This window comes from Medicago truncatula, chromosome 3 (assembly GCF_003473485.1).
Source record: "Medicago truncatula cultivar Jemalong A17 chromosome 3, MtrunA17r5.0-ANR, whole genome shotgun sequence".
Taxonomy (NCBI): domain Eukaryota; kingdom Viridiplantae; phylum Streptophyta; class Magnoliopsida; order Fabales; family Fabaceae; genus Medicago; species Medicago truncatula.
The window spans coordinates 52,990,024-53,016,984 of record NC_053044.1 but is presented as its reverse complement, the minus strand read 5'-3'; the positions used below and the strand labels follow the sequence as shown (position 1 = coordinate 53,016,984).

Below are 26,961 nucleotides of genomic sequence, written 5' to 3'. Positions count from 1 at the left end.
ATGTCTGCCAAATACACTCCAATCTCAGCTGTTTCTAGAGGAAGAAAGAATCTCAAGATGTGTGTGCGAGTTGCTCACATTTGGTTGATTCGAGAGAAGAAGGTCCCCACTAGCATAATTTTCATGAACATGTTACTGGTCGATGAAAAGGTTTCTGCATGTTTGTACTCTTAGCTTTAAAATTAAACTAATGTCATCGTTGTTTTTTAGTTATGTAATTTAACCAGCTGTTTAATGTTGTTGTTTTCGTCAATAGGGTGGACGTATTCACGCCACAGCTAGAAAAGATTTGGTGGCAAAGTTCAGGTCCATGGTTGAAGAAGGGGGTACATATCAGCTCGAAGGACGGGTAATATCTGGTTCTAATATCGGTGAGAAGGTGTTTATTTCAAGGTTATCGCTAACACCATCTGATAATAGAATTCCTTTCAAATTTAAACAAAGGCAATTTTCGATATCTGTCTCATTTGCAATGACTATTAACAAGAGTCAGGGTCAGTCGCTAGAACATGTTGGTGTCTACCTACCGTCTCCTATTTTTTCACATGGACAATTGTACGTCGCAATATCACGGGTTACTTCAAGGGGTGGTTTAAAAATATTGATTAATAACGACGACGACGATGATATCGATGTTGCATCAAATGTGGTCTACAGAGAAGTTTTCCGTAATGTGTATGACTTTTTTGTGTACTGTTCATTTTCTTACTTATTGAAACTATTTGCATGTCAACGAACTTCAATTTCCCTTTCAAAATTATATGTTATTTTAAAGTAACAAGAACTACGTACTAGAATTATGGAACAATAACAAAGTCTTTGGTATTGACATTTTGCTTTGATTCATGACAATTTTTAGATTCACGCGAACTACGGTGTCTTATTTTTAAGTGAATATTATCTTTTTTAAATGACACGTGCGTTAGCACGGGTCAATGGTCTAGTATAAGTAAAATTTTACTTTAGGTTTACGTGGTTCATAATATAGACCACATACAACATTAATTGAATAAATCTAAAAAGTAAAATTTGCTTATATTTAAAAACGAAGAGTATGTCTCAAGCTTTAAAAATAACATGACAGTGAGTGTTGAGAATAGAACATTCCTAACACTTCTTTAATAAGTGACCTTTGGTAAATACTCGTGAGTTCGTTAGCTGTCATGCAATCAACTTTAGTTTCAATTTGTGGAACAGCACAAATATAGTTCCTGCTCTTAATAACACATTTTAGTATAAAACATGTAATCAAGAGTCTGCGTTTTAGGCATATAATTTTTTTGTAAGACTTCTTGTTTTAACTATAAAGGCCTTAAATGCACGTTTTATACCGAAATATTATGTGCTTAAAATGCAGACACAGAATACAAAGAAAATAACGTATTAAACTATTTAGAAATCCGTGGATAATAGGTAAAGCAACAGGTAAGCCTACACATGGAAGGAACTTTCTCCACCTGCAAAATCAATTTGAAAATAACTTCCAGAAAAAACAGTTTTTGAGCTATCCAAAAGTACACTTCAGAACAACTTTTTTCCATCCAAAATCATGTATGATTTGATAGAAATGTGAGAAAAAGGTAAAGTTGCTCTCAGTAAAAACACCAAAGACATGAGCAACAAAACCAGTACGCTATTCTGTTTCGACCTATTAACGTAAATTATAAGAGTGTATTCAGTTCAACCACAGTATTACCGTCACATACTTAAATCAAACACAGTCATAAAAACAAAGTACAACACAATTAAGGCAACACATACGCCATCATACAGAATGTCTAACACCGATCAACGGTAAAGTAGCCTAGGCCTGGCATCAGCATGGTCAAATCAAAAAGTTGCCCTTTTCAAAAAAAACTCTGCCACAAATTCAGTTGATGAGGGTACTCATTCCGTCCAAACAGCCCAAGTGTTGCCCCAAAGCAATATCCACTATGATGGCACTGCACATGGTTGAAACCAAGTCAGAAGAGACTAATATTAGAATGCAGAAGATATCTAGACTTAACAAAATAGCACATCAAACTAATTATGCAACTTGGTCCTCGGTTACTCTTGCTTCTCGGGTCAGATTTTCTCATTAAAAAAAATTTGCCAACCACAAAAATATGTTCTTATTTTTTAGGGGATAAAAGTGCAATTAAATTGTTCAAATATACTATTCAGTTATTTATAAAAAAAATGTAAAATTTTGAAGGGCATGAAAAATTATCAGTATTTCTTAACTCCCCACATACAACGAAAAAAATTGTATTTCCATAACATCATGAAACATAATGTTCAGCTAAGAAAACGAGCATTTGGAAAGACAACGGCTAGTAATCCAGTTCAACTCCAATCATAAATATAAAAATTAGGTTGCAGAAAGGGATACTCTATCAATTTTAGGAAAGCACAAGTCTTGCTTTTTTTAATGCATTGATAAAAAACGATCGTTCAAAATTAGCAAATGGACTAAATGAACTAACAAAAAGAAAAACCCAAGAAAAATTGAAAATAAATTCCTAACTATAATTCCAATTTCGTTCTACAAACAAATCATTACAGGAATTAATATCAATGAATGAAAAAGCACTTACTGTAGGTAGAGGTATCAATCTGCTCAGGAAGCTGCTTTATATCTATTTCAAACCTTGACTGAACCTGCAAATCGCAACAAACATAATTAGAAATGCTAATGGACAACAAAATAATGACAACAAAGTTAATCCCTTACATTGTTGAGAACATCAACATCAGAAGAACACGAAACAAATGTAATTGCAAGGCCTTTGGTTCCAAATCTTCCAGCTCGGCCAACCTGTAAAGTATCCTTCCAAAAGAGTCAGACTACCCTAAACCAAAATTTAGTGAAAGTAAATAAACGAAATATCAAAATAAAGACAGATCATGTTTATTTATACCCTGTGCAAGTAAGTGTCTGCAGAATCAGGCATGTCATAGTTTATAACAATATTGACACGTTCAATGTCAATCCCTCTACCAACCAAATCTGTAGCAACAAGAATCCTAGAATGCCCCTCCTTGAAACCTCTATAACGCTTCAACCTACAAATAAAATAATAAGATTATACACAAATATCAATTGTTCACACGACCATTTCACTCTAATAGAATAACAACAAAACTGGGGTAAAAGAGACAATGACAAAACATCAAATCAATATAATAAACCCACTGCAACAGAGTTGTCAATAGACAATTAACGTATAGCTACCAACAGCCGCACTTTTTCCCTGAACTTCCATTGTCTGTCATTCAAAGAGTTAAAAAAAATTATAGATCTGAATTTGTTCTTTCAAATCAAAAGTGGTCTTTGCTAATTCACTAGAACATTCAAAGCCATCATTCCTCAGTGATGTCATAATAGCATTGAATAAATCTCATATATTCACAAAGCTAACACAAGTATGCTATTTCGTTTTTAAATATATACAATTAACAAGCTCTGAAAATGCTTAGACAAGAGGTAAATTATACACCTCCTTTCGGCACCATTATAGAGAGCTACTGGTCAAATACCTCTTTTAGTCCTTTTAGTTTGACAAAAGTACCAGGGTAGTCCTTTAGGTTTTTCAAGTTTCAAATAGGTCCTTATTACCCTTTTAAGGATCAATTTGAAACTTAAAAAACTTCAAATATGTGCATTAAATTAAAAACTTAAAGGACCTATTTGAAACTTAAAAAAACTTAGACCTATTTGAAACTTCAAAAAATTTAAAGGACCTATTAGAAACTTAAAAAACTTAAAAGGACTAACCCGGTATTTTTGTCAAACTTAAAAGGACCAAAAGATGTATTTTGCCTTAACACATTTCTGTGACATCCACACAAAATCCCCAAAATCGTTCGAAAAAGTACACAGCAAAAAAAAAAGTCCAATAGAATAGAAAAATGAAAGAAAATGATTCCCAGCATCCGCTAACATAAAACAAACCTTTCTTCTTGGGACATGCCAGAGTGAATGCATATAGAAGGAAAATTGCACTCTATAAGTAGTCTGTCCAGCTCAGCGGCTCTACTAACACTTTTCACAAAGATAACAACTTGGTTGAAGTCTAGGGCATCAAGAAGATCATTCAACTTGCGGTTTTTCTCTTCCTCTTTCAATTTGATGTAGTGCTGTCACGACAGACAAGAAGGTAAGGAATACAGAAAAAGACATTTTAAGAGGGGAAAGTTTTATTAAAAAATAAGCAAACTTGAAAAAAGCCTACCTGCACCAGTCCATGAAGGGTTAACTTGGCTTCATCATCAACATAAATTTCCATAGGCTGAAAGGAACAAATTTGACAGTAAATCAAGTTAGGGTCCGTCCTCAAGCTAATGGAATCCACAACGAAATGAATGATGGATGCAGATCCCTTGAACCACAGTTCTTGTCCACGTGTTTTGTCTCCTTGCAGAAACTTTTTTTGTCACCGACAAGTGCCACGGACATTGGATACTTGCACCCAAAGAAAAATGACAGGAACAAACCCAAAATATCTCAACCCAACCAACCCACCCACCCATCACCCCCCCTCTTCAAAGAAAAAGAACACCCAACACAATGAAAAGCCCATACCCAACACTAGCAAATATTAGAGAGAAAACAAACTTCCAACATGAACAACAACAGACCGACAAAAGTACATAACCCCACAGTCAGGAGCATTACTAAAAATCCCATCCACATCTTCTACTCCAATCCAGTGCCAACCCCACTCCAACTCATCAGCAGGTTGTTTAGTAAAATTGGACAAATGAAAAGCAGTACATAAACAGAAACCCTATCAGAAGTAAAGATTGATGAAACCACAGCATTCAAACAACTAAAAACCTCAGGGAATGTAGGAAGTATGAAAAAGAGACTTCTAATCAAGTAGTACTGGCCATGAGAAATTACATCTTGCATAAATTTTTTGCAGACTGGGCGGATTTCCTTGCTGAGTGTTGCTGAAAACATCATAACTTGCTTATCGTGGGGAGTCAACTTGAAAATGTCTTGAACGTCTTTCCTCATGTCTACAAAAAAAGCATCATAGGAACAATAAAAACCACATGGAAAATAAGAGAAGACCAATGGTAATATTTAAACTAAACAGAAGGACTATTCAGCACATACCCAGTGATTCGAGCATCTTATCACACTCATCTAAAACAAAATGACGAACATTCTTCAATGAAAGATTCTTCTCCCTAGCCAATGCTAGTATTCTTCCAGGCGTTCCAACAACAATTTGAGGGCACTCATTTTTCAATAGATCCTTGTGAACTTTGATATTGACCCCACCATAAAAGACAGCAACCTTCAGATCGGGTAAGTAGGTACTAAACCTCTCAAACTCGTGGCATATCTGAAAGGAAAAGGTTGCACGTCATAAATAAGATTCTAGTGTAACAAATTCCATAATTTTCTTATACTGATGCCCCAATAAATACCTGGTAAGCTAGTTCTCTTGTGTGACACAGAACAAGTGCAGAAACTTGGCCTGGAACAGGATCAATCTGCTGCAAAGTCGAGAGAACAAAGACAGCAGTCTTTCCCATTCCAGATTTAGCTTGACAAATTACATCCATTCCTAGAATTGCTTGAGGTATGCACTCATGTTGCACTGATGATGAAGCAAAGAAAAAAGGCCCGAAGGAACCAACGGTAAGTAAAATAAACCATTTCTGACGCTTTTAATTTGATAGCGTTACCAAAGCATGTTAGTTCTCCAGAACAGTATTGTGATAGATGTATTACCTGTTAAGTATTAAAAAAAAAGTGATTTTAGTTACATATGAATATACAACATAACATTAAACAAAAATTATAAAGGATGAATGAATGAAAAAACAGTCGGGATTGCAAGATGTGTAGTTAAAAGCCACTTGTACCAAAATTTCGCAAAGGAAAAAAGAAAGAGAAAAGGAGTAGAGGGAGTGAAAAAGTAGTATTTAGAAGATTAAACCAGAGTAATTCAACATAATATTATAAAGGAAAGAATGAATGAATAAAACAGTCAGGCTTGAAGACAGTAACAATCCCATTATCTGCAGAGCCTAAAATGAGATTGAACAAGACTTCATCATACTCTTAGGGCCTATTTGGATTGGCTTATCTGAGCTTATCAAGTGGCATAAGTTTTGTGAGACTCTTAGTCTTTCAGAGAATTTATGAAAACAGCTTATGACAATTTTCATAAGCTTTTTTCAACTTATTTCCTCAAGTCCTCCAGTATAGCCTATAAAAACAACTCAAAGCGATATACAAAAACAATCTAACATCATTATTAGCTGCAAATAAGCTTATTTATCCAAACAGGCCCTTGGTCCATCCACTATATGTGAGGTGCTAATTCGATCCTTCAGCAAATTTTGAATGACTTTAGTCCTCCAATTTTAAAATTAAATCCCTCCACTGCTACCCTATTCTTTTAAGAAATTTAACAATTCACAATTTAGTCCATCTTCAAACCCAAGTCGCATCGGCTAATATTACGATTAAAATTTTATCAAAACTTGTAACTTGATCAAATTCAAAAAATAATTTCATATCCCGCATTTATCAAAAACCTCCAATGAAATTAAGGATATTAGGTAGAAATTACTCCATATGAAAGGATCAGAGTTGATTAATCTATGTAACACAGATTTTAAACTAGAAACACTCAAGGATCCAAAATTGCAAAAAAGTACAGTTAAACTGAATACATATATAATAAATAAAGATTGGAAAATTTGCCTTCAGAAGGATGTTCAAAACCCGAATCAACGATAGCCCGAAGAAGCTCTGGTTTGAGAAGAAAGTCTCTAAATCCTGAACTGTGAATTCCAACATAGCCCCTGACATAAAAAAGAACAAAGACACATTAACTACATAGAAAAAACATCATGGATCTATGTCATAAACTCGAAATTGATACTAAGTATAATCAGTCGCGTGAAATAAGAACAACTTACTTCTTGGTAGCTTCACCGTTGACTTTAGCTCCGTTGGTATCGGGAGCTTTGTCTTCTTCTTCCTCGTAATCAAGAAGCTCTTCCTCGTAAGTTTCGTCCTTTGGTTCTCCCATTATCTGCAATTAATGGTGTTAATTGAATTAATTAATCATTCAATCAAGCAAATTAATTAACCCTAAAATTAATAGAGATTTGGAGATAGAGAGTATTCTAGGGTTTTAGAATAAGGGGTGAGAGTACCTGCGAAATGAAAGAGTGAAAGGAAGGTTGTGAATTGAGGAATTAGGGTTAGGGTTTCGAGAGAGAGAGACTGCAAGGTAAAATTTGTTAGACGAAAAAGAATTTTGGGGGAATAAAAACCTCCGCGATACGATGCCGGTGGGTGAAGTGAGTGAACAACGATGACAAAAAATTGATAATTGGCAAATGGATAGAAAGCAATTTATATTATGCCACCACCACCGCCATGTTTTTATATGTTTTAAATATTAAAATTAGTCAAATAAGATAATTTTTACTCGAGTCATATTGGTTTGGGATCGGTGAGTGTGTTGCTCTTCAAAATTTTAGATTTGATTCTCTCCAATGTCAATTTAATGTATTAATTTAGTTTCTTCAAAAAAAAATTACTCAAATTGATATGAATCCCCTTTTTAATTTGAGTTCGACTTGTTTAAAATTCATAAACAATTTGATTAGTTTGTTTGAGTAAGATAATTCATAAATAAAAGTCAAAGCAGAAAGATAAAGGGATAAATTATGAAGAGTAACTAGTTTGATTAATTATATTCAAAGAAATTTACAAGTGTGGTGTTTGTCGGCAACATTAGTTATATTGTCTAAAATATTGAGGCCGACAAATTTATGCCTTGCCCGACTATTTTGCGGGTAAGCATGATTCTTTATGTTGTAGGGAATACAGGTGCCTCAAGTTTGGTTTGATCTTCCATACTTCATGGTGTTTTTTGTTTCCTCTATCCATGCATGCATTATTACATTGGAACATATCTCTCTATAGAAAGTTGTTTCAGTTAGTGGCATTGTAAACACGGAACACGAGTAAAACACCAAATTGTCAAGTTTCACTTAAATTTGACTATTTTTGTCACTTCCACAAACTTTGTTAACCTTTATGGACTTGAGAAAGACTCAGCTGTCTCGCATTCGAAGTTTTTCCATTTGATTAACCTTCATTTAGTATATAGGATTTTTCTGACCCTAAATTTTGGTTGTTTGTCGTTCTCATCAAATGTAAATACATATTTTTAAAGGGAAACAATGTCTTGTGTATCATAGAATATTTGGGGGATTTTTTTTAATAAAACTGTGACTTACGAAAGTTTAAAATACCTACTTTTATAAATGTCATAGTCTATTTTAGTTGTCCCTCGTAAAAAAAACACATGGTTCAGCAACTATAACTTGTCATATTTTATTAAACGGCATGTCAATATCTTATTGAATGAATAAGCAAAACATTTTTACATTGACAATGTATATTTATTTACAGTATATTCAAATTGTACATCTATCTACAGTATATTCAAATGAACTAAAGTGAGTTGGGTCTCGTGGAATGAGTTAAACGCCCACAATGTGATAAACTAACATTTGAATCACAAAAGCACATGATACACATAAAATATGATCACCTCGTGTGTAAGACCCCCTCCCCTCCACGTGTATATGAAGGTGAGAAAAACACACGAAGGGGGGTTGAATTGTGTTGGTTTTTTCTTCTTTTTCTCCTAAGCTGAAAACATTGATCAGAAGCAGATAGAGTTCTACTTCTGAAGTGATGTTCAGGACTAGATGCAACAGACAAAAACACACACACACACACACACACACACAGAGGAAAGACACAAAGCAATTATACAGGTTCCTTCCACAAACCGGAAGTCAGTCATGTCCCCCTTGCACTTCCAAGGAGAGTTCACTACGTAATATCTGATCAATTGTTCACTGCTAAAACTAGCAAAAGACTTCAAATGCTCAAGCACAACTGCAAGAGACTTCCTATGCTCTTGAACACAATCAAGAGACTTCTAATGCTCAAGCACAACTGCAAGAGACTTCTAATTCAAACAGAATTACACAGAAAAATGTTTGAGGTTGAACACTTGATTTACAATCAGCGGTGTTCACAATACAAATCAGATACATACTCTTAAGACTCTAGAATTCCTAAGATATGAAAGTTGATAAGAAATTCTAAGTGAACTTTTGAATGCAGAACAAATTCAGCAGAGTTTTGACACTTGAAAATTGTTGTTGAGTCCTTTTTCATGCATTGTCATTCTCTAAGTCTTCACTCCTTTATATAGGGGTGTGAAAGAGACGTTGTGAATTGTCAACACATCAAAATAGAGTCGTTTGACGCTTTGATCAATCACCAATGATCTTTTGCCTGATATGGTTATTGTCCTATGAAGGATCAATTTCAAATTCATTCCCATTGTGAAGGAACATCGTTGCAGACAAAGTTGTTTTTCCTGTCTTGTAGCAGAGACAAAAATAGAGTAGTGGAGGTAGTGGTTGTACACTTCGTACAATTGTACTTTGTCAACGCTCTCTGAAGAACAAACATCCAATGCCTTCAAATCCTTTCAAAATAGTCACTGCTTCACTCTTTCAATCTTCTGCAATGCTTAGACGATGTTAAATCTATTAAACAGCCTTTGAAACTTTAAGTCTTGCATCTCCTGATGAACTTCGGCTTCTGGTGATCTTACTTCTGATGAGATGCTTCTAATGACGTCATCACTTAAGGAGCACTTTTACCTCAGGAGCACTTATCTTCAGGAGCACTTCTACTTCAGACGCTTCAAGCTTCCTTTTTGTTGATTCATTTGCTCTCCTGTTGTTCTTCCAGAACTTATTTAAGATGTCAAATTTTTGTCTATGGTCATGTACACTTGAACAAATATTAGCATATTCAATTGACAATTTTTAATACCCTGTTATCATCAAAACTCTTAAAGGATAATGTTAAACACATTTTGTTCCAACATCATATGCATGAGTTTAATGTGTTATTGCTTCCTAAAAAAAATCTTCAACTTTTCGTTCCTATTTTTTTCCGTCCATATTTTTTGTCTTGGCTTTTAAGTCATACTATGTCCATCCTTCATATTTTTGGACGAATGTTTAGATTATTACAAGAATATCTCTAAAATATTGAATTTTTAACAAAGCATGAATTAAATATGAAATTTTAAGCGCCAAAAGCATAAACATTTATATTTAATTCATGTTTTGTTAACAATCTCAAATTCTTTTCGGAAGAGATTCTTATAATATTCTAAACATGTATGCGAGAAAAATCAAAATTTTGAATGATATTCATAAGTTGACTTAAAAGTAATAATAAAAGTAATAATTATAAGTGGTGATTGAAAACTTTTGCATAACTAAAAATTAAAAAGACATTCTAGGCGAACTAAAACCAGAGTTGACTTTTACATTTATATATATATTGAACACAATAAATAAAAAGACGTATTTTATAATAAGGTAAACATTTGACTTTTACTTTTACTAAATATACATTTTTTTTTACAAGATTTTACTAAATATACATGTGATGCGCGACTATCATCAGTTGTTTAATATTAAATAATTCTCAATAATAAATAATCATTATCGAAGAATTTAAAGCATATAAGACGTATGAATTCTCTCTAGGTTTTCTCTCTTTAGGTTTTTCTCTTCCGTTTCTTCATTGATGGGTGGTTTTGGGTCAATTCTTGACCTGAAATCACCCCTCTTCATCATTTTTTCTCTATTTCAATCTAAATAAGTGAATTTCACATTAATCTAGGTTTTTTCTTTGTGATTTCATCATCTAAATGTGGTGGTTTGTTGTTCGTCGTCTTGTGCGGCGTTGTTTGATTTCTCGTTTTCTTGCGGTGTTCATTTTATTCACATTGAAAGATCGATTATTCAATCAAAGATTTGAGCATCAACGTTGCAGATCCGGAGGCCATGGATATTCCGGTGACTTTAGTTTTATCATATATTTTTGTAGGCATTATGCCGTTATATGCTATTAACTTGGATGCTGTAAGTTTGTTCGCAGATTCATCCTTTACGTTTTTAGCAGTGTTGAATGATGTAATTTTATGATTTGAATGAATGAATATCATTTTGTTACCGTAAAAAAAAATGAATTCTTGTAATATATTTTTTCCATTCACACGATAGACTTTTAAAAACTTCTAATCACTTATTTAAAAGGTCCAGACATTACCCATGAGAATCGAGTCTACCGAAAACGGCTCCGATGATACCTTAAGTGGAGGAACACATATTGAAAATTATAAAAGAAGACCCTCTTAAGAATTTGTCGTTCACATATAGGATTCCTTGAATATTTTTTAGGTTCATTCATTTAATGATGTAACATCATTAAATGAATGAACATAAAGAGTAAATTTTACTTATATTTTAAAACGGAAGGAGTATTATTTAACACACTTAATCAATTTTGGTCATTCTATTTTTACATGTTCACGGAACTGATTCCCCATTTTAAAACACATAAATTTTGGCCTCTTTATCAAATTTTTAGACTCAAAAAACATGATGTAACATATTCTAAATAACGTGGCACACAATTTGATGATTTAAAATGATTGATGCTCGTGGAATTGCAAGAAACATCCCTAAAAGCTTCAACTTCATAAACTAATGACATGTAAATAAGTAATTAATCTACATCATTCAACACCATCGGATTGTTTTTTGCATCATTTAAAAATAGAGAGAACTTGATTACTTTATTACTTTAATGTAGCACGCACAAAAGTACAAAAATGATTTGACCAGACAAATCAAGAAAACAAGGAAAATAATGTGTGTTTTAGTTCTACCTATAACTTTCCCTTTTGAATTGTAATTCTCTCTTTATTTTTCTTCTTGGATGTAAGAAAATTTATTCTCGCCGCTCATACTTGCGAGCCCATAATTGCTTTCCATTGACCCAATACTTTGCAATACGTCCCCCATTCAAAATTCTATCAAGTGTTTCCACATAGTTCAAGACCATAATTGCATACATAACTTGATGACTTGATTTTGCATTCCCCATACGAATAGTCTTTATACTGTCGACCCCAAAATTATTTGTAAAAAAATACACCACTTCTCCTTTTGTAACAGGGAAGCCTCTTGAAAATGTTAAGAATACAGTTTTATCTATATCCAACACATCATCAAATAACCTCGTATTAGTCCATATCTCAAAACTAGTTAAATCAAGTACCTTAAAATTTGTTGGTGGTATGTTGAATTCACCAAATACTGGATGAGGGAAGCCAGGAACAATAATGGGTCTATAAGGGTGAGGTAGTAGTAATCTACTAGCACAATTTTTACCCAAAACTTGCAGTAAAATATCATTGAAAATTATAGAACATGTTTTATTTAAAACATTTTTTATACCATCTATGATAGTGAACCTGTTTTGCTTGAAAACTTGGAGAGATATCTTTCTTTCCACTACAGTTGTGGTTCGAAGCAAACCACCATCATCTGGGATGGGGCATTCTTCTTGCTCCAAACACATCAGGCAAGATACAGCTTCTTGAGCCACATCATTGATTATAGTAGGATGAAGACCAACCAATTTTGAAATTATACTCACATAACCAATGTTTTCTAGCCAAAGCCACAAGGCCATGATCAAAAGAGACTGTGATGGGTTATAGGCCCAATGGATGACCAGACATGAGAAAATTTCACGATCCATTTCGTGAAACAGACACAACTGTTCAAAGGAAATAGGAGCCATAATTTTAAGAAATGCAAATGCAAACAAAGTTTGGTTTATGAGGAAAATAAAAACCAATCAGTGGTATAAAAACACAATTTTTTGTGCATATTTGGTAAATTTCAAAGCACATAGAATACTAGCAAAGTAAACATTCAAAATATAATAATTATTGAATTAGAAAAAGAAAAATGTCATAAAATAAGTATTAATTTATTATTTTTTAACTTAACATTTTTTTTTTTTATTATAATTATTATATTTTTAAATTAATATTATGCGCATATAATCGACTATGCATCATATCACTCTTAAGTATATTACACTCAATGGTTGATAAAAAAATTATTGAATATTATTTACATTTTAAATTCATTTAAACTATGTAAAATATACAAATAACACTCAATATTTTTTTTAAACTAGCAGAATAGCAAGAAGCTATAACTACCCAAAATACATTAAACAAAAGAAAGGAAACAAAACACAGAACAAGAGGTGGAGCACTAGACCAAAACCTCCTTAAAGATTTTCAAATCTAAAACTAGAGAGACATTCCGATCATGTTTCAATAAACTAAAAATGTGGGATTAACTGCAAAGGTAAATTTAGTTTTTTTTTTTTTGAACAAGCAAAAATAGAATATAATAACACTGCTAAGATAGCCCTTTCAGCACAAGGTATACCGAAACAAAGATAAATTTAGTTGTTGACCCTTAATTGAAATGAAAATAAAAGAGTGGTTATATATGCGAAAATGTTAACAAGTATGAATAAAGTACTACTTAAAAGATGAAAAAGAAAAACATTTACTAAAGTGTATACATTTTTTTTTACAAAACTAAAGTGTGTAATTTTGTAAACTATCAGCATTAGAATGTTATATATTAAATTTTTGGTCAATAAAGATATTTATTTTTAAAACATCTACTTGCTGTTTTATAAATAATTAACAATGTTTAATGTCCTTCCTTTTAATTAACCAATGTTCTTTTTTTTATACGTACACACATATTTTTTTTGAAAGAATATATATTATTGAATGTCCTACTTTATTTTTCATATTATTATATTAATAAAATTATCATAACAATAAATAATTAGCATTTCAAATACATGATAATAATAAAAAGTATTCACAAAAAATATTATAACAGTATTTCATTCATTTGAAAGTTTTGTTAATTTTTATTCTAAAATAATTTAAATTTTGATGAATCATGGAAAAGATTAACGGCTACACTCAAATCAAGAGAAAGTTTTGATAAACACATTTTTTTTTTAACAAACTAAAATGATATATATATATATATATATATATATATATATCAAGATGAAGCACCCCGCACAAGGTGTGCAAAGAGTGAATCACCCAACATTATTTACAAAGACTATGCTAAAATGAAGAAAGCACCAACAAAAAACAAACAGAACTAGTGGACACCCACCCATACATAAAATATGATGTTTCCACCAATCATGATAACCGTAACTAAAAGCTATCTGTTGATAAACACATTATTATTGGAGATTTTAATGTATTACTCTAGCTACATTTCATTTATCCACATTTTTTTTAAACAATATTTCTTAGAAACTAATAATCAAATAATACATCCTTACATAATAAATTCGAAAAAATTATGGCAAAGCTTTAGTATTTTAATTTTTTTTAGAATTTCACCTTCCATACCGTACATTTTTTTTTATATATACGCAGTTAGCCATTGAGTGGTTAATTCGAAACATAACATGAACACATTTTGAACATAAAAGAATGATAATTTTGAACATAAATTGGCCATTAGAGATAAAAAAGCAAAACAATTTTTTTTTATGATGATAAAATCATCATGTATTTATTTTTTAGAGACCAAAATCAAAATTTGCTATATTTTTAAGAACATAAAAACGTATTTAACCCTTTATTTATTTTTTAGCAATGTTACTTATTTTTTTATAAGCTTACAATTTCACCAAAAAGTAATCATTCACGATATATAATAAAAAAATTCTTATCTTCAAACCCTAGGCCACCACCAAAATAAATTCGGGGTTTAAACCCTGCTACCATCAAAACAAAACCTTCTAATCCTATTTTGAGATAATCAATGATCGTTAACTAAAAAAAATTATTGTTATCATATTCGTAGTTTCCTTTCTAATTAATCATGCGAGAAACTTGCTTATATTTCTGCTCATTGTTTAGTTACGTTTGTTTTACTTTGAGATTGTTTTTTTAATTGAAGAATATAATCTTATAGCGTTGCTTTAATATATGAGCATTTGATGTCAGAAAAAAATATATACATTTTTTTTTAAAGATTGGTGGATAGTGAATCCCAAAACTCGATACAATAATTAAGTTACACAATCTCGATCACAAGTGGATGAATTGTATTTTAAGTTTTTTTTTTTATTTTTATCATTGAGTAAAATCAATATAATACCGATACTTTAACAATATGTTTCGTATAGATTTAACTCGATAAATAAGTGGAATATGCAAGTGATTGTTGAAATAGAGTATCCCTAACACTCTTACAATAATTTTATTCTTATCTGAAAAGAAAAATATTGAGTAAACTATTAATTTGGTCTCTGTCTTTGTACATCACTCTCAAATTAGTCCATGATTATATTAATATTTCAAACTAGTTAATGTGTTAGTCAAAATTTTCTCAATTAGCCTTTGACACATAACGAGAGTTAATCGAAAAACTTTTAACAAAGACATAATTTTTTTTAAAATATTAATAGAGTCAATGATTAATTTGAGAATGATTTACAAATATGCATACGGTGGTTTAGTCGAAAAATATCTTATCTGAACTACAATAATATCTCTTAACGGTAGTGTCCAACGTCCATTACCAACAAAATATCTCTTTATCCTTTTAATTTTCCAATGGTTTCTGCTCTGTGCCTAACCCCTTCATGTCTTGGTACTAAAATTTTCTGTGTTCAAACTTCTGAATGTTCAGGTCTGAACATAACAAGCCATACAAATACGAACCGAAAACATTTCAGGGTCAATTATGGGTTCCAAGGCCCTCCCACAGAGAAGTATTGCCTTGTCACTGCAAAGGTACATTTATGACCATAATATATATATATATATATATATATATATATATATATATATATATATATATACTTCCATGAAAAATAGTTAGCAATGTTTGTATTATTAAGCTTTTGATTATTTATTTATGTAGGCTACAAATGACAACCAGCAAAACACAAAACCAAATAGTGTCATTTGTGCTGATTGTGATGGAAATGGTAAGATGTCATGTGGTTAGCTAGTAACTAACTATTCAATTTTAATTTACTTTTGTTTTTTTCACTATGAATGTGTAAATTGTTGATATTGAACAACAGTGCTTCTTGTATTGTATTAGCGGTTCTTGAAGGTGAAAATATATTTTGTGCAATTAACAGGAGCTATTGTCTGTTCTCAATGCAAAGGTAGCGGAGTGAACTCTGTTGATATTTTTGATGGACTGTTTAAAGCTGGTGCATCCTGTTGGCTTTGCGGGTACCTAATTAGTAAAATCATTCTATTTTATACGAGTATTGTTTTATTTTATGTGCATTCTACGATCTGATACAGAAAAGAAAACCTAATTGTTAATCTAGCTTTGTAAATGCAAACTTTTGAATATTGAGTCTTCTAACATTATTGAGGAACATAATGAATATTAAGCCATGCCCCCTTCCGATTAGGCCTTGTTTGGATAAACAACCTACTTAAGTGCTTATGTGTAAGATATTTTTATAACAAAAGATAAAATAAAGTCAAGTGTTTTCGTCTAAGCTATCTATCAGCTGTTTCCATAAGCTATCATGGAGAGCTTATTGAAATATGCTGAAAACAACTTATAGAAATGTTATGAGTTGTTTCTATTAGTTCCTCCCAACAATCATATAAGTATTCGTGTCAATTTTTTCTAGCTCAATTTTTTCTAGCTCCAAAAGGGAAGAAGGAAGTTTTGGCAGAAGTGTTAAAAAAACCATTTATTTTCATATTATTGTTCATCTTCTTTTTACTTCAGAGGCAGGAAGGAGATGTTATGTGGGAATTGCAATGGAGCTGGATTTATTGGTGGCTTCTTGAGCACATATGATCAGTAAGGAGGGACAGATCCAACGATAGCGAACAAGTTCAGTATATATTAATTGTTTTGGTTCAAATACTTTTCACTCTTTAAACTTTGTGTTTAGTTATCTCAGTTCACTTGTAGCCATAGTGGTTGCTAAAAAAAAAGATGCAGGACACTATCATATGATGCTCAAGGAAACATAGATGCTCTAATGTATATCAAATATTAATCCATTATTACATACTTCATTGAATGGCAAAACAGTCTTGATTTCTTTCTATACACTACTTATTTAGTTATTCATCTAGAACAGTATAAATAAATATTCAGGTGATCACAATTCACCAGCCATAATTGATGCTAATAGTAAGATATCTCTTAAAGACGGTTCAGATTATTTTGACTAAGACGAGTAGCTTCAGGATCCATTCTATGAATGTGCTACCTTTTCCTTGTCTCCACAAGCTTCACCTGACGTTTTAGTTTTTACCCCTTGCTTCTGCAAAAATTCCGCATACATGAGCAAAACTCATACATGTACCAGTTGTATCACCTTTCAAAATTACAAAGACTAAATAGAAAATGCTTACTGTTGAGCTTTGACCGCGAATTTCTTCCAAGGTACGCAATGCTGATAAAGTTAGCTTGATGAGCACATTCTCCATATTTTCAATTTCAGCAATTTCTTCAGGAACCTGCATCAGCTTCTCTTTATTTTCTTCATTTTCCTCACTAGTTGATGTGCAAGGGCAAGAAGGGCTATCATTGTTGGTAAAAAGAATGTTCAGTAGCACCTCACACTCCTTAACAAGGTTGTTAAGCACATCAGTTTCGAAAAAGGGCTGGTTCAGAACCTCTTGGATAAACGGCAAGCGAAGTAGTCCACCAGTTCGCTTATCGTGTTTCTTTATTATCTTCACTAAACCTGCATAAACATTCATGATATATAATCTAATAAATTTCTCTTTTCAAATGAATTAAAAACACACACAAGTCAACAGTTACATTATTCATGAATATATAACTATATCAGATCTTAGATTAGAATTTAGATCATGCCTGTGTAGTTAAGTGCACTATAGTTCTCCAACAAAACCATCTCCCCATGGAAGTCAACTATTTCCCTCCATAATGACATCAACTCCAAATCTGAATAATCCATGACCCTGTCAACTCTGTCTTGCAACTCCTGCATAAAGAAAATTACGAAACATACAACATATGTCAAGGCTGGACCAATACATATTGAGGCATACGACGGATTTAAAAATAAGGCTACCTATGTTTATGTTACCTTCCATTTGATGATGTATTCTTCTTCCTTGTTAACAAAGAAAGTGTTGAACTTGTCAATCTCAACCTCCAATAGGCAAAGGAAGTGGCTGACCTGGTGAGCATCCCATATGGGAGGGGTGTGAGCATCTTTGGGACACATAGCCTTCAACTGTTTCTTCAAGTTTTTGTAGGACAAGAACTGGTCGCGCCATTCGGGCAGGGTCTGCTCGATTTGGCTCTTCAAGATCTTCCAGAACTTCATGACAATGTTAAGATCCTTTGCTCACTTTTTTGCACAAGGGAGTGATCAAAGGGAGTGTTCAAATGAAGATGAGTCAAGTGTATTTAAACTGATGAATTAGTATTAAATTATGTTCTATGTTCAACATTTGCATTGGTTAGGCCGGTTTTTTCCTATATAAAAATACAGTGCGGGTATATAACAGTATAATTCTATTTTATGTGTTACTTTTCTTGTCTTGTTAGATATAGAATATTCTCTTGACCTTGGGCAACCTAGTGCCATTCCATGGTGCTTTTGGATAATTCCACGGTCATAGGATGCAACGTAGTGAATTGTCGAGAAGCTATATTTGGACTCATATTATCTAAAAAATATAATAATCACAATTATTGATTTTTTTTATTTTGACGCAGTCAGAATTTGAAAAATCTTGAATAAGTAATAGAATATGCAATGGCACCATATGTATTCATTTTGGACCAATCGAAGGGGAAATAAAAGAAAGAGAATCGTTAAATGTAACTCAACAAAGTGGGAACTGGGAGTGTATCGTATATTTCTCTGTTCAATACAAAAACACAAAATGGATTAAATATAAGACCCCTTTGTTATTTTCAAGTGCATTAATTAATTTTTCACCATCATACCCCTATTTATTTTGTATATTTTTCTTCAATCAACATTAAATACTATATTAAAAACATAAATTAACTCTCTCTCTTAAGGATAAAATTGTAAAACCAATAGTAATTACCAACAAATTTATTATCACTATCAATTTTCTTAATTCCCGTTATTTTTTCTAAAGGGCCCTATAATTAGGGACGGAGCTCCGTCCCTAATTATAGGCCCCTTTTGAAAAAATAACGGGAATTAAGATAGTGGATATATGTTTGTAACGAGAGTTGGTTTATGTTTTCAACATGTTATTTATTGCTAATTGAAAAAAAAGATGTATGATAAACAGGGGCATGTATGTAAAGAAATAATTAATGTAGTTGGAAATAGCAAAAGAGTCTTATAAAAAGGGACAACAAATTTTCTCAAAAGGGTCTTATAATTAGGGACGGAAGTAGTAGTTTAAGTTTATATTATTATATTATGTGCATAATATTTTTTTTTTTTTTGCTTTCGTACCAGTTTCCGACCCACTAAAGGTGGGCGACTAATTCGGCTCGTGCGTAGAGGCATGCACACTGACCAAACGTTGTTCCCCATGAGAATCGAACCCGATATTCCCGGGATACGTCCTTGGAAGGAGCTCCTTGCCACTAAAGCCCAAACAAATTGGTTTATGTGCATAATATTTTGTATATAAACTAGAACACAAAGTGGGAACTAGTTTTTAATGCACACAAAATGTATTGCAAATTCAAATTAATGGTAAACTTAAGTTTATATTATGGTTCTTGCTAATAAGTGTTATAAGGACATTGGTTAATGAATTTACAAATAGAAATTTTATCTTTAAAATATAAGATATCATTTTATATTAAGTAATTATTACACACTTTTTTCATGAAAATTTACTCGTTTTGAATGCTTAACCAATGTCCTTAGGACACTAATTAACATTCTCCTTATATATTATATACTTGATACTTCTTTTTAAAAAATCATGACATGTATTTACTCATAACTTACGAGGGAAATATAAAAAAATACATAGAATTAATCGGAATATTATAGTGGTATCTCAATCATAGTTTTAAAAACCAGACATATAAATGATTCGGTAAAGTTACTCGGTCATTGATTCAACCACTAGGTTATTGGTTGAAACACATAACTGAATCAGATTAAACAAAATAACTCGATTGTAAAACTCGGTCTAGGTCTACACATATATTAAATTGTGATGAATCAGATTAAACTAGATCACCTAACTCGATGAATAAAAAACTCATAAAATCTACCAATTGTTAAACTCATCAAAATTAATCATAATAATGTGCATTTTTATAGCTTTACAAAATCATACCATATTTAAATAAATATTAAAAATATATTTTAATTTTAATATGAGCAATGATCTGGAGGTTGTGCTGTTATGGTGGAATGCTTTATTATTTTATTTTTATCAAAAATAAAATAAATTACAACTTCTTTTGACCAAAATAAATGAACAACTCGAAGCATATACGTTTAGTCAAAAGTAACCAAAAAAATACGTTTAGTCAAAAGAGAATCGAAGCATACATGAATAGTGTACTGGCTTCCAAAAAACAATAGTAATAGATAAAAAAAAACGTGAATAATAAAATACAAAGTGAAAAAAGTTTGTTTATGCATTTGAATATAATATAAAAAGTTGAATTAATCACAAAACTGCTTTATATTCTATTGGTTAAATCTTATGCCTTTGCTTTAATTGTTGGTCGCGTGTTTGACTCCCTTTCATGTCAATTAATAGGTTTTGTTTTTTATTTTTCGAAAAAAAAACTAGAAACGTGGTTAAATTGAAGCACTGATTCAGCCAATTAGAAAAACCGTTAGGTCATTGATTTTTATCGGGTTTGGTCGATTCTCACCGGTTTAACGCAACATAGCTGATCCAATAAACACTTCGAACTGTACTCCACTGGTTCCCATTTGAACCGGTCCGAATTTTAAAACTATGACCATAATCCTGTAAAAGAAAGAAAAAGACACAGGGTAACCCCAATTATTAAAACATTTTTGGGTTGAGTTCCAAAATCGAAGGCAGCCTAATATTAGATTTGGTCATAACTTGCCAAAAGAATGAATAGTTAGGATCATCGCGGGGAAGTCTCCTATAATCACAACTAATTTGTAGAAAATACTAAGAGAAAATGTTAACGAGTGTCTCAGACACTCTTTAAGATCTTTAAATAAAAACATTTTAAAAATTTATGTAACCAATGCATAAAATATAGATTACAATTTGTGATTCAATTGTTCCGATTGAAAAGAAATATTTTGATTTTTGAATTTCAGCCCTTTTTATTCTAAAATAAAATAAAAGAAGTACAAAACTTATACATAGTCCTACACATGATATTTTTGTTGTTTCTCTCACAAAGATGTTTATTTTTATTTTTAAAAGACAACTTTTTTATACTTATTTTAAAAAATAATTAAAAACCATCTCTTTATGAGAGGAACAACAAAAATAAATTTGTGAAACGGACATTAAGTTTTGTTCTAGAAAAAAGCATGTAACTCATTTGATAGTAGTTAAAAACACATATAACTTTCAAGAAAAGCTAATCAAAATAAATATTCATTTTTTTGGGTAGAAAAACAATTATTTGCCTTAAAATAATTTTGAAATTTTTAATTTTTAAAATATCTATATTAAATTCCCTAAAAAAAGACCTATAAAAATAGAGTTTTTTTTAAAGGAAATAAACAATAGATGAAAGGTTAAGTGTATAAGTATAATTATGAAGAAAAGGAAGTACATACTACATTCTCACCTTACATTGAAAGTCACACTAAAATTGACACTCATACTCCACTCACTCACTCACTCACTCACTCAAACCGCGTGTGAAGTGAAGAAGAGAAGATAACAGAATCCGAAACAAACTTTACACTTCGCTCCCAACTTCCAATTCCACTTCCTTCCTTAAATCACTTTCTACAATTACATTTTTTTTAACGGAGCTTTTTTTCTTTCTTTCTGAGAATTGGTAAGGGGGTGTTAAATTTGCTACTTTCTTCTGTTTTCAATTTTGGCTATTTTACTATATTTTTTCATTAATGTATTATGCAGGTTATCAGTCTTTGATTTCGCCAAGAAAACGCTAGGTTTCTTTCTTGTCTCTGTCAAATTGTTTCTAGATTCTGTAAATTTTGTTTGTTATTTCTTACCTATCATTATGTTTATTACGATGAATAACCCTAACAATGTATAAAATATTGTTCAAATGAAAGAACATCAAAAGAAAATTAGCTAAATTAACTGCAATGACTCAACTTTGTTTTAGACATGTTTTTTGTGTTCCCCTTTCTTGGTATCAATTTGTTTCTGTATAGTTAGAACTCGCCGGGATTGTCTCGGGTACATTATTTTCATTTCTAGGGTTTTCTTGAGACTAAAATTAATTTGCTGAAATTTTCATATCCCTGTGTCTCTTTATCTCAATATTCTTTGTCAATTTTAGAATGTTTGATGACTGATTTGTTGAATTTTCTTTACAAGATGGAAATATTCCCTTTCCAATACCTAATTTTTTGTTTTATATTAAGTATGGTTTATAGTGGAAATCTCAATTTGTGTGATTTTGAATTTACAGACTTTTGGTAACATGGATTTAGAAGGAAGTGTAAAAGATTCAGTGCTTACTACTACTCAAGTCAGCATCGGTGGATTTGACTCTGATGTCAAAGCTTCTGATTTGGTGTCATACTTGGAATCCAAGATCGGATATGTTGATAGATGTCGGCTGAAGACTTCTTGTACTCCTCCGGAGTCATATCCAGAATTTACTATGACTGATACAAAACAGATAGAAATTACGGATGACTATAAGAAGGTGGCACCTCATGCCTTTGTGCATTTTACTTTGCCGGATTCTGCAACTGAGGCCCTCAATGCTGCAGGTCGCTGTGACCTAATTTTGAATGGTAAGGTGTTAAAGGTCATCAGTGGGCCACAAAATCCAAACTTCCTGAACCAAAGGAGGCGAACTGAAGCTCCTTTTAAGATGTCGGATGTAATCGTTGAAATTGGGACTTTGGTTAGCCCGGCGGATTTTACTGTTGCTTGGAGAGGGTGCGATAAAGGGGTAAACTTTCTAGTGGACCCTTTTGACAAAATATGCAAGATTTGTTTCAATAGGGATACTGCATTCTCATTCAAAGGAATAGGTAAACAAGCAGTGATAAAATGTGATTTTAAGGTGGGATTCTTGATTAGAGACATAGAGGAGATCCAAAGATATGATGATACTTCGCATCTTGTTGTTTTATTACGCCTAGCTTCGTCACCGTTGGTTTGGTACAGAACTGCCGATGACGACATTGATGAATCGGTCACAATTGATTTGTTAGACGACGATGATCCTTGGATCAGGACCACAGACTTTACCCCCAGTGGAGCCATTGGACGATGCAATTATTATAGAATATCAATCCCACCACGTCATGGTGCCAAATTGAACAAGGCCTTGGAATATTTGAGACGCCAAAGAGTGCCACGGATTCCGCTTAAACGGCCACCTAAGATACAAAATGAACCTGATTTTGGGGTTCCCATGTCAGATGCTTTCTTCTACATAGATTCTCAGAAGGACATTTCTTTTGATATAATGTTCTTGATTAATGCAATTGTACACAGAGGAATATTCAATCAGTATAGTTTATCAAACAAGTTTTTTGAATTGCTGAAAAACCAACCTAAGGATGTCAACGTGGCTGCTCTGAAGCACATATGTACTTACAAGCACCCAGTGTTTGATGCAGCTAAGAGACTAGAAGCAGTCCAAAAATGGTTGCTCAGAAATCCAAAATTTTATCAGATCTCCAAGCAGTCCGATGATGTTATGGAGGTTAGAAGGCTAGTTGTTACCCCAACAAAAGCCTATTGTATATCACCAGAAGTTGAATTGTCCAATAGAGTCCTCAGAAGATTTAGAGAAGTTTCAGACCGATTCTTGAGAGTCACCTTTATGGATGAAGGACAGCAAACACTTAATAATTATGCTCTTAACTATTATGTTGCTCCCATTGTGAAGGAAATCACATCAAACTCCTTCCAACAGAAGACGAGAATATATAAAAGGGTGAAGACAATCCTGGATGACGGGTTTTACTTTTGTGGCCGAAAATATTCATTTTTAGCTTTTTCATCCAATCAACTTAGAGATCGTTCTGCTTGGTTTTTTGCTGAGGACAAGGACATAACTTGTGATGATATAAGAAATTGGATGGGTAGGTTTAATCAGAAGAATGTTGCAAAGTGTGCGGCTAGGATGGGGCAATGCTTCTCATCCACATATGCATCAGTAGAAGTTCCTGCGAATGAAGTTAACTCGATGCTCCCTGATGTGGAGAGGAATAATTATGTTTTCTCTGATGGCATTGGTATTATCACTACGGATCTTGCAGTTGAAGTTGCTGAAAAATTGAAATTGGACAAGGCACCCTCGGCTTACCAGATCAGGTATGCTGGTTTTAAAGGGGTTGTAGCCTGCTGGCCCGCTAAAGGGGATGGAATCAAGCTTTCTTTGAGACCCAGCATGAACAAGTTTCAATCCACTCATACTACCTTGGAGATCTGTGCCTGGACTAGGTTTCAACCTGGTTTTCTTAACAGGCAGATTATAACATTGCTTTCAGCTCTGGATGTGCCTGATGAAATATTCTGGAAAATGCAGGAGGGAATGATTTCAAGTTTAAATCAAATGCTGGTTGATCGAGACGTGGCCTATGATGTTCTAACCAAGTCTTGTGCCGAGCATGGAAACGCTGCAGCAATAATGTTAAGTTGTGGCTTCAGTCCCAAAACAGAACCTCATCTTAGAGGCATGCTAAACTCTATACGTGCTGCACAACTTTGGGGCCTTAGAGAAAAGTCTAGGATTTTTGTTTCATCAGGCAGATGGTTGATGGGCGTCTTAGATGAGTTGGGTGTGCTTGAACAAGGGCAATGCTTTGTTCAAGTGTCTACTCCTTCTCTTGAAAATTGTTTCTCAAAGCACGGCTCAAGATTTTCAGAGACCAAAACCGTGCACGTGGTTAAAGGTATAGTGGTTATAGCCAAAAATCCATGTCTTCACCCTGGAGATGTGAGAGTTTTGGAGGCAGTCGATGTCCCGGATTTGCATCATTTATATGACTGTGTTGTTTTCCCTCAAAAGGGCGAAAGACCCCATACAGATGAAGCTTCTGGAAGTGACCTTGACGGGGATCTTTATTTTGTCACTTGGGATGGAAATCTCATTCCACCAAGTAAGAGGAGCTGGCCACCTATGGAGTATGCGGCTCAAGAAAGCCGGCTTCAAACACGGCAAGTCACTGTCCAGGTGTGTGCTTTTTGAATGTCATCTATGTAGCTCCATACTTAATGCCTATATGCTTTGTATATGAATGTAAATGGGTAATAACAATATAGGACTGTTGATTTTCGCATGAATTATTCATAGCATTATGACTTTGATTAGCAATATGTTTACTACAAGGACTTGCCAAACATTTCTTTTGATTGAGCATACAATTTGAGTATGCTAGGAACTGTTTCTAATTCTGCGCATTAACTTGATTGTATTAGGAACTGTTTCTACACACACAATTATAACATCTGAGTTAAATGTTGCGACTGTGTTATGTTGCTCATGTTTTTGTATATACTCTGTAGCACATTGTTTTTTTAACTTGTCTTGATGTACCAAACTTCAGTAGTGAATTTTCTTGTCGAGTATGTGTTGTGAAAATGAGTCAGCTGTATTAAGTTGTTTTGTCGTCCACGCTGCAGGACATCATAGATTTTTTTGTCAGAAACATGGTGAATGAGCAGTTGGGTTCAATTTGCAATGCACATGTGGTACATGCTGATTCCAGTGACTACGGTGCCTTGGATGAGAACTGCGTACACTTAGCTGAGTTAGCAGCTACCGCAGTTGATTTTCCGAAGACCGGTAAGCTTGTCACCATGCCCTCAAATCTGAAACCGAAACTGTACCCTGATTTTATGGGGAAAGAGCACCATCAATCATACAAGTCCAAAAAAATCCTGGGGAGACTTTACCGGAGGATTAAAGATGCGTATGATAAAGATATTGATGCTCCTGAATTCAACTGTGTGTCAAGTGATATACTTTATGATACAGATCTTGAGGTTCCAGGATCTTCTGAATTCATTGCTGATGCATGGGAGCAAAGGTGCTCTTATGATGGCCAGTTAAGTGGATTACTGGGTCAATACAAAGTGAAAACAGAAGAAGAAGTTGTCACTGGACAGATCTGGTCCATGCCAAAATACAACAGTAGGAAGCAAGGGGAACTTAAGGAGAGGCTGAAGCACTCGTACAGTGCACTGAAAAAAGAATTTAGGCAAATTTTTGAGAAACTGAAGTCAGATGTTGGAGAATTAAGCGATAAAGAAAAAAATTTGTTGTATGAACAAAAAGCTTCGGCCTGGTATCAGGTGACATATCATCCTAAATGGGTGAAGAAATCCCTTGATTTGCAGCTTAAATCCTCAGATAATCAGAGTGCAGATAGTTTGGGGAATATGGTGATGTTGAGTTTTCCATGGATTGCAGTTGATTACCTTGCTTGCACAAAGACAAGGCATCGGAGAGTTAAAGATTTTGACTCAACCAAGCAAGTTGATTCTCTGGCGAAGTATCTATCTGAAAGGTTATAGTTGTTTTGTGCTTGATCATGGGCACAAGGCCGCTCTGCCACCGTCAATAGTTTTCCTTTTGGCATTTAGTTAAGCTACTTTGGTTGTAACGAGTTTTTTATATTTTGACTCACAAAACCCTCATTTGTTTTTGAGACTGCATCATATAGTAATTAGTGCTTTTAATTGTAATCTGGCCCTGTTGACTGTTGTGCTTGTGATTATATAGATTGTAGAAAGTATAATGTTGAGAAATTTTCAGTATGTAAAATAAGTTTATTAAAGTTACCTTGTAGCCTAGTTGCATACAACTACCTTG

The 26,961-nt window shown here is 33.1% G+C and overlaps 5 protein-coding genes across 7 annotated transcripts; 2 read left to right on the top strand and 3 right to left on the bottom strand.

Annotated features, from left to right (window-relative positions):
• Positions 1-1,531: 1,531 nt before the first annotated feature.
• LOC11431965 (DEAD-box ATP-dependent RNA helicase 15) lies at positions 1,532-7,390 on the bottom strand. 2 transcript variants are annotated; one of them, XM_013606432.3, is made up of 12 exons: positions 7,291-7,390; positions 6,931-7,046; positions 6,713-6,813; positions 5,425-5,597; positions 5,108-5,339; positions 4,889-5,007; positions 4,218-4,274; positions 3,938-4,122; positions 2,904-3,048; positions 2,717-2,800; positions 2,580-2,643; positions 1,532-1,943 (listed from the first exon to the last, which is right to left on the bottom strand). In XM_013606432.3, exons 2-12 carry the CDS (start codon positions 7,041-7,043, stop codon positions 1,933-1,935), a joined length of 1,284 nt encoding a protein of 427 aa, XP_013461886.2. In that variant the 5' UTR covers positions 7,044-7,046; positions 7,291-7,390; the 3' UTR covers positions 1,532-1,932. The 2 variants fall into 2 exon arrangements, with proteins under 2 accessions (XP_013461886.2, XP_003603412.1); XM_003603364.4 differs by having other exon boundaries at positions 7,171-7,358.
• A 4,476-nt stretch (positions 7,391-11,866) lies between these two features.
• LOC11431964 (uncharacterized) lies at positions 11,867-12,682 on the bottom strand. Its single transcript, XM_003603362.2, has one exon. It carries the CDS (start codon positions 12,680-12,682, stop codon positions 11,867-11,869), a length of 816 nt encoding a protein of 271 aa, XP_003603410.2.
• A 2,877-nt stretch (positions 12,683-15,559) lies between these two features.
• On the top strand, positions 15,560-17,089 carry LOC25490029 (protein BUNDLE SHEATH DEFECTIVE 2, chloroplastic). The gene is made up of 4 exons (XM_013606431.3): positions 15,560-15,791; positions 15,922-15,988; positions 16,148-16,244; positions 16,762-17,089. The coding sequence occupies exons 1-4, from the start codon at positions 15,612-15,614 to the stop codon at positions 16,838-16,840; spliced, it is 423 nt and encodes a 140-aa protein (XP_013461885.1). The 5' UTR covers positions 15,560-15,611; the 3' UTR covers positions 16,841-17,089.
• Positions 16,993-18,555, bottom strand: LOC25490028 (SPX domain-containing protein 2). The gene is made up of 4 exons (XM_013606430.3): positions 18,104-18,555; positions 17,869-17,998; positions 17,400-17,734; positions 16,993-17,308 (listed from the first exon to the last, which is right to left on the bottom strand). Exons 1-4 carry the CDS (start codon positions 18,344-18,346, stop codon positions 17,240-17,242), a joined length of 777 nt encoding a protein of 258 aa, XP_013461884.1. The 5' UTR covers positions 18,347-18,555; the 3' UTR covers positions 16,993-17,239.
• A 3,198-nt stretch (positions 18,556-21,753) lies between these two features.
• LOC11431963 (RNA-dependent RNA polymerase 6) lies at positions 21,754-26,950 on the top strand. Of its 2 annotated transcripts, XM_039831832.1 has the most exons (4): positions 21,754-21,984; positions 22,068-22,100; positions 22,590-25,320; positions 25,770-26,950. In XM_039831832.1, the coding sequence occupies exons 3-4, from the start codon at positions 22,603-22,605 to the stop codon at positions 26,661-26,663; spliced, it is 3,612 nt and encodes a 1,203-aa protein (XP_039687766.1). In that variant the 5' UTR covers positions 21,754-21,984; positions 22,068-22,100; positions 22,590-22,602; the 3' UTR covers positions 26,664-26,950. The 2 variants fall into 2 exon arrangements, with proteins under 2 accessions (XP_039687766.1, XP_024635088.1); XM_024779320.2 differs by lacking the exon at positions 22,068-22,100 and having other exon boundaries at positions 22,591-25,320.
• Positions 26,951-26,961: the final 11 nt, after the last annotated feature.

What these genes read in the sequence shown, in the direction of transcription:
- LOC11431965 (XM_013606432.3), bottom strand. Translation starts at nt 7,043, where the DNA reads ATGGGAGAACCAAAGGACGAAACTTACGAGGAAGAGCTTCTTGATTAC. An exon ending in AACGGTGAAGCTACCAAGAA is followed by an intron (nt 6,814 to 6,930) that starts GTAAGTTGTTCT and finishes TTTTTATGTCAG; the next exon opens with GGGCTATGTTGGAATTCACA. An exon ending in TTTTGAACATCCTTCTGAAG is followed by an intron (nt 5,598 to 6,712) that starts GCAAATTTTCCA and finishes CTTCATCATCAG; the next exon opens with TGCAACATGAGTGCATACCT.
- LOC11431964 (XM_003603362.2), bottom strand. Translation starts at nt 12,682, where the DNA reads ATGGATCGTGAAATTTTCTCATGTCTGGTCATCCATTGGGCCTATAAC.
- LOC25490029 (XM_013606431.3), top strand. Translation starts at nt 15,612, where the DNA reads ATGGTTTCTGCTCTGTGCCTAACCCCTTCATGTCTTGGTACTAAAATT. An exon ending in TGCTGATTGTGATGGAAATG is followed by an intron (nt 15,989 to 16,147) that starts GTAAGATGTCAT and finishes TGCAATTAACAG; the next exon opens with GAGCTATTGTCTGTTCTCAA. An exon ending in GCATCCTGTTGGCTTTGCGG is followed by an intron (nt 16,245 to 16,761) that starts GTACCTAATTAG and finishes TTTTTACTTCAG; the next exon opens with AGGCAGGAAGGAGATGTTAT.
- LOC25490028 (XM_013606430.3), bottom strand. Translation starts at nt 18,346, where the DNA reads ATGAAGTTCTGGAAGATCTTGAAGAGCCAAATCGAGCAGACCCTGCCC. An exon ending in AATACATCATCAAATGGAAG is followed by an intron (nt 17,999 to 18,103) that starts GTAACATAAACA and finishes TTCTTTATGCAG; the next exon opens with GAGTTGCAAGACAGAGTTGA. An exon ending in TTCGCGGTCAAAGCTCAACA is followed by an intron (nt 17,309 to 17,399) that starts GTAAGCATTTTC and finishes GAATTTTTGCAG; the next exon opens with AAGCAAGGGGTAAAAACTAA.
- LOC11431963 (XM_024779320.2), top strand. Translation starts at nt 22,603, where the DNA reads ATGGATTTAGAAGGAAGTGTAAAAGATTCAGTGCTTACTACTACTCAA. An exon ending in CACGGCAAGTCACTGTCCAG is followed by an intron (nt 25,321 to 25,769) that starts GTGTGTGCTTTT and finishes TCCACGCTGCAG; the next exon opens with GACATCATAGATTTTTTTGT.